The 14108-nt window shown below is 34.6% G+C and overlaps 1 protein-coding gene across 1 annotated transcript in view; it reads right to left on the reverse strand.

Moving 5' to 3' along the window:
• Positions 1-14108, reverse strand: part of gbb (TGF-beta family member glass bottom boat) — an 87199-nt gene that overhangs the window by 17968 nt on the left and 55123 nt on the right. Inside the window, exons 2-3 of the mRNA XM_090376716.1 lie at positions 8409-8601; positions 1391-1542 (exon numbers count right to left, since the gene is read on the reverse strand). Coding sequence (XP_090232842.1) covers positions 1391-1542; positions 8409-8601 — 345 coding nt within the window. The remainder of the gene's footprint in view (positions 1-1390; positions 1543-8408; positions 8602-14108) is intronic.

Consider the following 14108-nt stretch of genomic DNA (forward strand, 5'->3'; position numbering starts at 1 on the left):
TACAAGTACACACCCTCCAAACTGCCTCAGTCTTAGGGTGTTTATCCCCTTCCCACTGTTTTAAGCCGAAAGCTAAACGACTTCTATTGCCACCACTACTCATAACACACACCATCTGTAGAAGTCATTTTTGTATCAGATTAAAACAGCAGGAAGGGGGATAAACACCCTAAGACTGAGGCAGTCTAGAGTAAATTTCAGCCACGAAGGCATTGTACTCATGAACTCCAATAATCTACTTTTAATAATGTGAAAAAAACTAATCAATACATTGTTATTGACTTCTTCTTCTGCCATTACCGATAACATGCACTGTCTGTTTACTGAGAATGCAGGGAGAAACTGTGGTAGCGGGAAACAATTTTGCCTGGTAAGTTTTCCTGTGGTTCTTGTGTTGGCTTTCTTTACCTTAGCCACTGCAAGTTATTTGTCTCTTCATTTAAACTTTGTCTCTGTTAAGTCTTAAACAATTGTTGCTATTCTAAATAAAATTTCATTGCCTAAGAAAGGGATGTCACAATGTTTATATACAAAAAATTGACTCCAAAACTGAATATACCACATTTATACAAATCAGCAATTTGTTACCAATTTGTTTTGGAAGTTTCCTCTTTGAAATTAGTGTATCATCGGTATGCTTTTTTGTTGCATCCCTATGCAAACCCCCAACCTCAGTTTGCTACCACTACCTCAACTCTGCAAATTTCTACTTTACTGAAAATTATAAATGACTGAATTTAACTTCTGATTCTCAAAACCAAAAATCTATTTTCAACAAGAGATAAATTACAAGGAATTTAAGCACTTTACTCTAAAAAGAGTCAATCTGTCTATTTCTTGTTAGGAAAATTATAGCTACCCAACTGATACACATCACAACAAAAGTTTTTGTTCTGATGTGAAGTCACCGATGAAGTGGCACAGAAAGTACCACAAAATATCTGAGTGGTACTCAGCTTGTATACATAGCTGGAGTTATTAAATTTTGGAAAAGGGATCTACATTTCAGGAATGATGTGCCAATGCTTTGATCCCTCCTAATTCAATTCTATTTACTTGCACAGCATATTACTAAAGGAATAACCAACAAGAGATAAAAATTCATATAATCAAAATTCATTTTTGGTGATTTTAATCCATTCTCTGAAATTTAATTCTACACAGTATCTGCTGTGTATTAATTTTATAAGAAAAATTTTATAATTTTATAAGACTTTTTAGGTTCAAATAATCTGAACATCTGAAATGGGATCCTCTCTTATGGATTCCCTTATATAATTTATCTTTTTGTGTTGTTAATCAATGGAAGTTTCTGTTGTTGCTATTTAACAAGTTTAAAATGTGTAAGGTTTACTATTCATACATTAAAATGAAATGTAAAAAAACTCACTTAAGCCATCTGCTTTAATTTGTAAATAAAGACCAAGATTCTTTTTAGGGAAGGCAATCCATTGCATTACTGGTTCTGATGCATTAAGCGCTAGCCATCCGTCATCATGAGGAGACACAGTCAATGAATCTATTGGATGTAGAAGCTTTTCTCTGAAAGAACAAAATGATTGCATGAGATGAATACAGAACAAAATGACAGTTTTATAATATTCTATGAAGAATATGATGATAAACCAAAATTTTGAATTGATATGGTTGAATATTACAGGATTACTATTAAACTTAGCTCAAACGGAAATCAACAGCTTTAAATAGCTATATATTGAAGACTATCTATAAATATAAATATAAATTTTTTACTAAAAAGGTAAAAAATTAAAAAATAATGAACCACATTATTATTAGTATTAAATTATTATAAGTATCACATTAAAGTAACCGTTAAGCTACTCTGGAACATCAATTAAGAAAAGAAATTTTTTGTAAAACCAAAACTTGTTTGTGATTAACAAGGTTTGGTGTATTTTATAGAATTTTAGACAAAGGATGTTCCAAGAAAAGCAAGACTTGTAGCTATAATGAAGATAAACTGATAGCAGCAACTGTTGCCTGTAACTTAATAGTTCGGCGATTCCTGAAGCGGAAGCCTGGAAAAAATAATGAACCACATTATCACAGTTTATCAACAAACTGATAATGAAGAAGCTCATAGAGCAGCTTCTATAAATAATTGGTGTTATTAAATTTTGGAGCAGGGATCTGCAACCTTTCAGGAATCATGTGCCAAGTTCACGCTGATGCAGGAGCTTGAGTGCTAGTTTTGCAGAAATTTAGAAAATTGAGGGCTATCTTTCCTTCAATTTGTTTGGTGACCACTAGTAAACACTACAGTCTTACAAGAATGCCATATGTAAACACTATGGTCTTGAAAACTCAATACCCATGAGTCATTTCTGTTATTTCTATTACCTGCCACTATGGCAGATTGTTTCATCCTATGGTTAAGTTTTATTTAAGTTCGTTCATTCTGTTATGAGTTTGTAAGGCCATAGCATTTGCTTACATTTGATGACCCTCAATTTACTAAATTTATTTCTAAGCCAAATGCCTAACGCCTATGCCTAATTATTAAAATAGTTGAAGTTTTAACTTCTTTATAAATACACAGGTAAAAAGATTAAATGAATAAGAACACATACAAGTTGTTGCAAGGCAAGCAGATTTCAAGGCAGAGTGTCTCTTTATGAACTTAAAGTGGATGGAAAACAGTTTAAAATGCAAAGTCACCATATGACAGAAGTGATTGGGACACAAAACTTATACAAAAGAATTGCAAAGAAGTTATTCAATGTGAGCTGCCATGTAGTATACAAAATCAAAGCTTCAAAGCTAAACATATCTAAAGTCATCTACTTTGTCTGAGTGCAATCACTAGAGACCATTTGATGAGGAGTCAATTAGTTCTGAGATCATTACAGCAGTGTCTCATCTTTTACATCACAACTCAAATAAAACTGCTTCATTATAACTCATCAAAATTAACAAAGACTGCCTGCTATCTGATGAGAGACCATCAATTTTCAAAAGGTGGTGGTTCATACTTAAAAACAAATAACAGAATAATAGCCCTTTGGCAATATTGTGTATTTTTTTTTTTATTTATTTTTTTTTTAATATTACTCCAAAACAGCCGAAGCCTTACAGAGGAGGAATATGACAGTAGCAATACAGTAATAATTCTATTTACAGTCTGTACACAATGTCAGGTCTCAATATACAATGTTAAATATACAGGGTCAATTTACAACAGATACAATGAATACGTTATATGAGTATACAAATCATACATTACGAGCGATTTGCATTTGAGCAAAGCTGGTGTGACAGAGAAATTTATATTTCTAAGCATTTTGTTGTTTTCTTTCTTTGTTAGTTTGCAATAAGTAGTTGCATTGGTTGATAAAGTGCATTTTAATGTGATTAATGAATAAAAAAAAAAAATTGAAAGTTGTGCTATCATGAGTTCATAAGACTGCAGCAAACAGTAGTTAAAAGTGTGCTTTGCAGCCAAACATACAGAAGGACAAGTTGATATAAATTTTATATAACTTAGATATAAATTTTACTAAATTTATATCTAAGGCCATATAGCTGTTACTGTATTAACAAATCATCAGTAGTGTGAAGACTTCTTGCTTCTCAAGGTGATAGGGTTGCTTCACCCCACATGTACATTTGAAAAATCAGCAAAAAATTCAAATTTTTGATGATACTTTTATTTCAATCTATTCTGAACAAACTGTGAAAAGTCCATTTTTTTTATAATCAAAACATGTATTTTTAATTAATTTTTGAAATTAAAACTGCCTTTAGACCTGTCAGCAAGCAGCTCTCTTTCTCTAGCCTTTTTACTTAACAGGTTGAATGTTTAACTGTTTTTAATTAAAAACAGATTAAGAACAAATAAAAGTGCTAAAAATACACGGGTAAAAAAAAAAAGATTAAATGAATAAAGAACACATAAATGTTGTTACAAGGCAAGCAGCTTTAAAAACAGTGTCTCTTTATCAACTTAAAGTGGATGGCAAACAGTTTAAAATGCAAAGTTACCATACAACAGAAGTGGTTGGAATACAAAACTCAGGTAAAACAGATGTAAAGAAGTTATTCAATGCGGGCTATACAAAATCAAAGCTTCAAAGCTGTAACGTAGCTAAAGCTATCTATTCTGAGTGCTGTCACTAGAGACCATCGATGACGAGCCAATTAGTTCTGAGATCATTATTGCAGTGTCTCATCTTTTAAACAAACAGCTAATTAATCTTTTTTGCAAGGTCATGTTTTAAAGTAGTGCAATACCAGGGCAACTCATTGGAAAAGTTTGTTCTGCTGTGAGAATTAAGACTATTGCATTATCTATGCAATAGTCTTAATTCTCATATTAATTAATAAGTCAAATCGTACTGGCTGCAAAAATAGATGAAAGGACAAGACAGTCCAAAAAACTCTTAAAATTATTCTGAGGCCATATAGCTTTACCTATATTATAACCTTGGATTTCTCTATTCTAGTGCTATCTCTTATTCAGTACACATGAACTGATGACCAGTTTGATGTCACTAGAACAGTGGAAAGCCAAAAGAAACAGAAAATGCCCATTGTGGGTACAGCTGGAAAAATATACCATTTCATTTTATCTATGGTTAATCCCTTCCATAAATAGCAATTACTGATGTTCACAAACAATAGACTTAATTCCACCAACCAATGTCTTCTTGCTGCCATTATAACTACTCATACAGCTCGTCAGCTTGGGAGAAAAAGAACAGGCTGCTCAAGGTTACTTACTTGGCTTCCCACTGTATACTAGCATTATCAAAGAAAAGTCAGTGAAGGAACTTGACCACCTATAGTTTTTCTGTGGCCAAAAAAAAAAACAGCGGTTTCTCCACAGTACATTATTAAAATGAAAATGTCATGTAAATTGAGAAAGACTGCACACACACATTATTATTCCTTAAGGAGAATAGTTAATTTTTTTTTTTTTTATCCTTCAGTACAAAAGTACTTTTTCTCTGAAGCACATTCACTGATACTCTGAATGGTTAGGCTGTACCTTGGGTACTGCATACTGGTCTGGAGGTCTCATTTTAGGAAGGATGTAGATGTGCAGAGAAGGGCAACGAGATTGGTGAACGAAAGGGTGGTCTTACCAAGAAAAGATTCAATTCTGCAAATTGCAGAACTGAATCTTTTCTTGAATCTGAAGACTAGGCACCTGTGAAGTGATCTAACTGAGATGTTTAAAGCTTCAAATGGATTAAACCAGCTCAATGCTGATGGCATTCTTTCTCTTTCTCAGCCTACACACACATGAGGGAGCATAAATGCAAATTGAGGAAGGATGACTGCAGGTTAGATGTTTGGAGGTTTGCCTTTAGCCAGCAGGTGGTTGATTGTTTAAACAGACTTCTATCTGTTGTTGTGGAAGTAGGTAGTTTGAATTCAAGGAACTAGACACTATTGGAGAGAATGGACAAGTGATGTGGGAAGGGGTTTTTTTTTTTTTTTTTACTGATGCTATATGAGCTTACTTTCTTGCATCATTATTATTATTATTAGCCATATGGTGCAAGGAAGCCTGGGGCTTTTGCTGCACCAGCTAAAAAGAGAGAGAGAGAGAGAGAGAAGCAGAAGGGAATCACCAAGAAAGAGAAGAATGATGATATCCAAGCCCATACTCACCAGATGTGAGCCCCTGGGGTTAGGTGTGATCTTGAACCTACATTCCAATGCAGAAAACTGTTCAAGTTTTCTAAATAGCAATTTAAAAAAATTTGTAGGTTTGACACGTAAATGCTGCAGTCAGAAGCATGACTAAGAATTTTGATGCCTATATCAAAAATGCAACTTTGTTTTCATAAATTATAATATTCATTAAATTATGAAAATAATTAATGTTAATTACTATGCATAATACAGTATTTTATATAAGAGATAGGCTTTTATAAGAATTGATTTAGATAACTACTTCATTTTATTAAAAGACAAATTCAGTTATTCTAAATTAAGTCTAACTCCATTCAGTGCTTACAACGATTTGGTGCCTATTGTTGGGGCCACATTCACCTTACCCTAGTTACAACTTTGACTGCAAAATAGCAAATAATGAAATAATTGTTAGCATGCTAAACCTTTTAATTTTTATTAATTAGGCAGTGACTTTTATATGACAATGTTGTAAGTGGAGCTTGAATATACAGAAGAGAACGCATCGGTAAAGCAGAGAGAATGCGCCAGCACTCAGAGGCATATTTAGGTACAAAACCCATCTGCAATGCAGGATTTGTGAATACCATGGCTCCTTGTTATCAGACAGTGCAAGCACAACATGTAGTTATTGACTTAGATAAACTAAACCAATAACACCAACCCCTCCTCAAGGTCAGCTAGCTGTCTGAAATTTTCACCAAGGCAGTTAAGGCCAAGAGACATTGGTATTAGTACTGTAATAGTAGTAGTGTCAAAATGATGAAACAACCTTGCAGCAATAGCAAAGAAACACCTTCATTTGCCCAATCCTCTGGAGGAAAGAACATTTCTACCATTTCTAACCACCTATCCCACAACCGTCATTCTCCAATTTAAATTTATGTCCCTTCATGCATGTTGTCTGAGAAAGAGTAAAGATATCATCAGCATTTAGTTAACTGACTCCATTTAAATCCTTAAACACTCCATTCAGGTCACCTTACAGATGCCTAGTTTCCAGATGTTACAATTTACAGAATTCCAAGTCTTTCCCCAGTAAGAGTATCCTTTTGTATGTGCTCCTGAGTAGCCTTGTTGCTCTTCTCTGCACATGTCCAACAGATCTACATCCTTCCTAACATGAGGTTTCCAGACGTACACAGTACTCGTGATGCATCACCTCTTTATCCCTGCTGGCAAAATTCCTCCATTTGTGTGATGCTATTATTAAATGCTACTTATTTGAAAGTAGAGCAATCTCAGAAAAATTCACTGAAACGGTGAAGCTAATTAGCATTAGCATTAGTAGAGGCATATGATGCAAGAAAGCAAGCTTATTCAGCATCAGCCAAAAAAAAAAAAAAAAAAAAAAAACAACCACTACTCCCATTTCACCCCTCCATTCGTTCGAAATACCTGTCCAGCTGAGCCTTAAATTTGTTTAGGCTATCAACTTCAACAACAAGCGATGGAAGTCTATTCTGAATAAGAGTCTAAGACTAAGTTAATAACTACATGTTGCACAAGCACAACACGTAGTTATTAACAAGATTTTTTGTTGTTGTTTTCTTTACAGGCCAGAAGAGAAATTAAAATTCAGAAATGTTCATTTGACCCAATACACACATTTTTTAATTAATTAATTTGCTTTATTATTATATATATATATATATATTTTTTTTTTTTTTATTATTATTATTTTTTTTTTTATGTTTGCAAACACATTATTATTTGGGGAATAGGAAATGAGTGCACTGATACTGATATTTTACTAACTAGAGCAAAGCCTATGCCTCTATTAATAATAATAATACTAGAAAAGAATAGCGAAAGCTTAAAAATACTTAGTGCAGTAATAATAATACTGCACTAAGTATGTATTTAAAATTGACATTACATAACATTTTCTGTGTTGGATTAGGTGGCAAAGGAACTATGGTTATGAGGCATAAGTATATTGTGTGAAGAATGCACACAAAGAGTAAACTGCATTCGGGCAGTTTACTCTTTGCTGGATGAAAAATCTGAATTTCCAGATGAAAGAAACAATCATGCAAACCTTGCCTCTGAATGACTAACTCAGCCACATTGTGAAAAAAAAAATGTCCTTGAATCATTGATAGTATCCGAACTTGCACCTTTCCTTTTTCCACCCAGTATGGGATGATGGTAACGTGATTATAACAAATTGGCTGTGGCTTTATTTATTGTTGTTTGTTTACATTTAACAAGCAGTGCTATCTTTTAGTCATTATAAATGTTTACAGTTGTAAATAAGTTCAGTTATTAGTGCTTGATACTAACAACAGTTACACAAAAAATAAGCACTAACAGAAGCACTGATTCTAACTCACTTTTATAGTAACTATTATTGATTCGGACTCTTTTATATTAAACATTATTAAATAAAAATTTTAGCATATTCAGCACAATACTAATTGTAATATACAAAAATATCTCATGCTACAATTTATAACACAGAATTTACAGTAGTTTTACCAAAACGCCACATATATGCAAGTGTACTTTAAACAGATTTCTCTGCTAATTCAACTGAACTGAATGAACAGCTCAGATAATGCATCTGCACTATCTGAGAAGCCAAGACAAGATTATCACTCAACTGGCAACTAATAAACTAGAATCCAAGCTCCAATTAAAAAGCACTTAAGCATCACATATAGAAATAAAAAAAGTATATGTGAACAAAAAAAAAAAAAGATTTATGAAGAGTAAAGTAAAGTAAATATACATAAAATACTTACTGTGCATTATGTCCCTGAGAAATATAATACAAATTAAGATGATATGTGGCATTTTTAGGAAACTCAGTTAGACTCAAATCTCGGTAAAGCCGTAATTCTGCTCCAATAAAATTTTCATCTGTAGGCACCTTACTCACATCAAACCAGAACTGCCTGTCCCTGTCATGCCTTAAATGAGGAGAATGATGTTGCACTGAAACAAGAGAAAGAGATGGAAAAATGTGATATAAGCACACACGTGTCTGTGTGAACACTACAACACAAGTATTATTTTAGAGCTGAGATCCCAACTTTTAAACTTGAGTATTACTACTACTACTATTATGGAAAAATTTTATTGTACCATCAAAATTTTTTTGTAATTGGATAAATACTATTTATTTTCTTGTTTTATTTTACTATAAATACTATTTATTTTTCTTGCAAGGGCATATATACCACCAGTGGTATGCATACTGTAGGTTGGCACCACTGCTTTATGACAGACATAAAGAAACTAAGATACATTGCCACATTCTGCCTACCTGCTGTATGATTTCATATATCTCATGAACAGCTTCCATATTCATTGTTGAAAACTAAAAGTATTAGAGAAATATTTTTAAACAAAGGCAGAAGCTTTTACAAAACAACAAAATAGTAACATGCTTTTCAAAGGGTATACTTTTATATAAGATTTTCACTACTGATGTTAACACAAACCTCTCTGAATATGTTTGAAACATTTATTAACAGGTTAAATTTACAACAGTAAATAATTAAAACTCAACAACATATTTAATTCTTCTCTGGGAAGCTTCTTCAGGGTAAAGTTAATTTTATTACATTTAAACATACTTGAACTATCACAATTGTTAATCACACAAGTCCCACAGAGACAGAGAGAATACTTTGGAGAAGAGATAAAATGCCTCTATGCCAAAGCAGTTTTTCTGCCCATACAGGATTTTAATGTGCATAGCAATCATGTCACTTTGAATATGTAATATAATTCTGTTTTAATTATATCATACTAATAGAATTTGCTTTAATTTATTCTGAAGAAGTCCTCCTAATAAAGAACTGCATTCATTAGCATTAGCATTTAGCATTAGTAGAGGCATATGATGCAAGAAAGCAAGCTTATTCAGCATCAGCCAAAAAAAAAAAAAAAACACACCCCTCCGTTCGCTCGAAATACCTGTCCAGTTGAGCCTTAAATTTGTTTAGGCTATCAACTTCAACAACAAGTGATGGAAGTCGGTTCCACCAACCAACCACCTGCTGGCCAAAGGCAAATTTCCGCACATCTATCCGGCATCCGTCCTTCCTCAATTTGAATTTATGCCCTCTGAGCTGATTATTCTGAGCAAGATGAAGAATCCCATTGGCATTGAGCATGCTCAAACCATTCAAAGCCTTATACAACTCTATCAGATCACCTCGCCGGTGCCTAGTCTCCAGACTGTAATTTGCAAAACTTAAGCCTTTCTTCGTAAGAGCAACCCTTTGTTCCATTCACTAATCTTGTTGCCCTTCATTGGTAAATTTCAAATTCAGGTTGTGTGTGTGTGTGTGTGTGTGTGTGTGTGTGTGTGTGTGTGTGTGTGTGTGTGTGTGTGTGTGTGTGTGTGTGTGTGTGTGTGTGTGTTTTCAACATATAAAATATGCTACTACCAGAAAACAATCTGGTATGAGTTCTGTTGTTCTGGTTTTGTACCAACACAACTAAAACTATGAGACAGCAGTATGTTGTTTAAATCAACTGTATATTTATTAAGGAAAATAAGCATGCACTTCTCCCCGAATTAGAATAAATTTGTATTTTAAATTTTATGGTATGATCTACTAGTTCTTCAGTATGTGTGTGTTGCTGTTTCTGCATTTACTTTATAAAGACTGACTGAACAAGACACTGAAAAAATGGTTGAGGATCATACCAGAAAACCATATGCCTCTTAGGAATGAAAATACAATTTTATTCTTACAGGAAGTAGTGCTCATTTTTTTTAACTTTAGGACTAGATGCTGCTCAAGGATCATATTATACGAGTGTATTCTGTAATTAATTTGGTTATTTTTAGATAAAAGAACAACTTATGGAGAGTTAATTTAATAAAATTAAATTATCAGGTATGTTTATGGTTCAGTTGCTCTCATTCTAGTACATTATATGTTCGTTGCAGAAGGGAAGGAAGAGTCTTTTACGTTGCTATGCCCGCCTACACATTATTTTTTTTATTATTATTATTAGTATTAGCTACATGGTGCAAGGAAGCCTGAGGCTTATGCTGCACCAGCCAAAAAAAAAAAAAAATTCCCAAGTTACCCTGAGAGAGAGAGAGAGAGAGAGAGAGGTAGAAGGGAATCACCAAGAAAGAGAAGAATGATGATATCCAGCTGAGGACCCTGGGTGTGCCAAGCCCATACTCACCAGATGTGAGCCCCTGGGGTTAAATCATAGTTGAGTCATCTTAGGTCCACAGTGAGCAAGTCAAGGAAAAATCGGGCTACTCAATTCCAGGAAACTGAGGGCAAACCATAACCTTAGCATTAGCATTAGTAGAGGCATTTGATGCAAGAAAGCAAGCTTATGCAGCATCAGCCAAAAACAAAAAAAAAGTAAAAAAAATAAATAAAAAATAACCACTTCCACTTCACCCCTCTGTTCGTTCGAAATACCTGTCCAGCTGAGCCTTAAACTTATTTAGGCTATCAACTTCCACGACAAGGGATGGAAGTCTGTTCCACCTACCAACCACCCGCTGGCTAAAGGCAAATTTCCACACATCTATCCTACATCTGTCTCTCCTCAATTTGAACTTATGCCCTCTCAGGTGGAATCTTATTTAGAAAAACTATGTCAAACATCATCAGTCACGCACTGTTCAGTTCTGTGAATGAAACACACTGCTTTATGTGAGTGTGTACACTGACAATTTTTTTGTTGTGACAACTAAAAGATGTAACATGCTCCATTCGTGAGGCAACGAAACTGTTGCCAATATGGAAAGAATGTACCTGTTTAAATATTTTCAGAGAGAGAGGCACACACACATGTGATGAAACAGTTTCTTGCTTTGTATATATATATATAGGGTGTTTCTGCTGTAAAAGCCATGCCTGTCAGTTTTTCCATTGTCAATACTGCCAGTAGGTAAATCTGCCAACTGCACGACTTTCAAACAAAAGTGTTTACAACCAGTGCAATACTCATGCAGGGAAGTCAAGCTATAGAAACACTTGTGAGTGCATGACTGTCCCCCCATGTCTTTCTATATATGTTTGTGCTCACATGTAGGTCTGAAGGTTAAAAAGCAACAAGTAAATTCTACCATATAATTCATAAATAAGATAAAAACAAAAACATTTTTATTATTATAAGTTTATGATTTTTTTGCTAAATTATTAAATTTAATTACCTAAATTAAGGTTGGACCCTCGAAGAATTGCTGACCTGGGTACTATAGCCTCCTATATTCCTAATAAATTCCTACCTTGCAAAATACATTCCATTTAATTCCTAATGTGGTCTTCCAACAGAATGGCATTAAAAGAATCCTGAAAAATTTTCGTGTAAAGAAGTTTCCTTGTTCAGATTGCATTTCTTCACTTATCTTCAAAACCTGTACTCCAAAGCTTACTCTTTATATTTACACTACTACAGTTTACACTCTCTTATTCCACTAGTAATTTTCCATTCTGAATGGAAATTTGCAAATATCCAACCATTCCTAAAAAGGGTGACAAATCCCAAGTATTGTTCCATTCCTCTTATTATTATCTCTTTTCTTCTCCCAATGGGTTTTTGCCCATCCTGGACAGATACTGGTAAGAGGTACATGGAGTGGTTATGTCTGTCTATTATTATGTACTTGTTATGTCTGGTTACTATTATTAGTCAAGAAGCTCTCTGACTATCCTACAGGTGTTTGGGATCACAGCTTTCTGAAGTTCCATGAAAAGTATTCTCTGGAGGGCCAATTGCTGCTCAGTTTTAATTGAGGCTCTTTGGCACCATGACAGTGGTTGATACGATGATGGTCATTACTTGTTCCATATGGCAACATTCCTTTGACTTCCTGCCTTTAGCATTAGTTGTGGCATATGATCCAAGAAAGCAAGCTCATACAGCATTTGATAAAAAAAAAAAAAAAAAAAAACCACTTTCCATTCATCTATCCATGCACTCCAAAATTTTGTCCAGTTCTTCCTTGAATTTATTTACACTATCAACTTCCACAATGACAGATAGAAGTTTCTTCCAACAATCAGCCACACACTGGCTAAAGGCAAATTTCTGCACATCTATTCAGCAACTATCTTTCCTCGATTTGAATTTTTTATGCATCAAGTGCATAATCTGGACAAGAGGAAGAATCCATCAGCAGTGAGCTTGCTCAAACCATTCAAAGTCTTAAACACCTCAATCAGATATGCTTGCAGGTGTCTAGTCAGCAGATGCTGCAATTTACAAAACTTAAGCCATTCTTGGTAAGAGGACTTCGTTGTCCCCCTCAAGAATCATGTTGCCCTTCTCTGTACTCATTACAGCAGCTCTACATCCCTCCTAAAATGAGGCCTTCAGCCTTCTATGCAGTACTAAAGGAGTGGCCTCACCATTGCCTTATACAAAGGGATAATTGCCGCCTCATTCCTGCTAGCAAAGTTTCTGTGCATCATTGACAAGGCCCCGAGCTGCTCTGGCAGCCTGTCTGCACTGCTCTGAAAACTTTGTATCTAATGGCAAATGACAATTACCTCCAGTTCTTTTCATTCTCCACTACCCTGAATGTAGTACTGCATAGTTGGTAAGTTACTCTGGGGTTACTGCTACCCATATGCAGTACTTTGCATTTGTCAAACTTCAGTTGCTACCTCTCAGACCAACTTTTCTAGATCCTGTTGCAGCCACATACCATCGTTACTGTAATTAACAACCCTGCCAATCTTTGTATCATTTTCAAACTTGGACATTAAGCCTGATAGGCTTTCATCAATATCACTGATAAATACAGAAAACAACAATAGTCCCAATCATTGGTCTGTACACCTCCTGATCTTTTCCTCGTAGGTTTTCTGGAGGTTGCAGGTGTTGGGCTGGTGTTTGAATTTAAAACCTTCAATATTTAGAATGTATCCTGATCCTGAAGACAACATTTCAGTCTTGCTAAAATTGATTTTAGCAAATTGAAACTAATACTAATAACATTATTCCACAAAGAGCACCGTCCATTGATAACCACTGTCTTGTCTTCTCTCATTCAACCATTCCTTTATCCATAGCTGTTTGTTTGTTTGTTTGTTATTTGGTTTTTAGGAGCATTAGCAACTAAGGCCATATTGCTCCGAGAAATGCGGTGGTCATTCCCTGACCTTTCCTCATCCTCCGTATTTGATGGTGACAGGCTCGAACCCCGGTCTAATCAAGAAGCGTGTGCTACGCACTGCTGCTCCTTCCCACCTGGCTACGGAGGTGCCTTATCCATAGAAGTAACTTGCCTCAAAGCTACAATTTGTATACAACAGTCTTTTATGTGCAACAGTATCAAAAGCTTTTCTGAAATCCAAATATATGATATCAAAATTATATTTTGCAACCAGTTCCTTTGTGACTGCATCATAATAACCAATCAGATTGGTCAGACAAGATTTCTCCTTAACAAACACATGCTGTGACTGAAGTATAACTGCACACCTGTTTAGATGGTCCTGCATTGC

This window comes from Mastigoproctus giganteus, chromosome 1 (genome assembly GCF_048544385.1).
Source record: "Mastigoproctus giganteus isolate SK-2022 chromosome 1, ASM4854438v1, whole genome shotgun sequence".
Lineage (NCBI taxonomy): Eukaryota > Metazoa > Arthropoda > Arachnida > Uropygi > Thelyphonidae > Mastigoproctus > Mastigoproctus giganteus.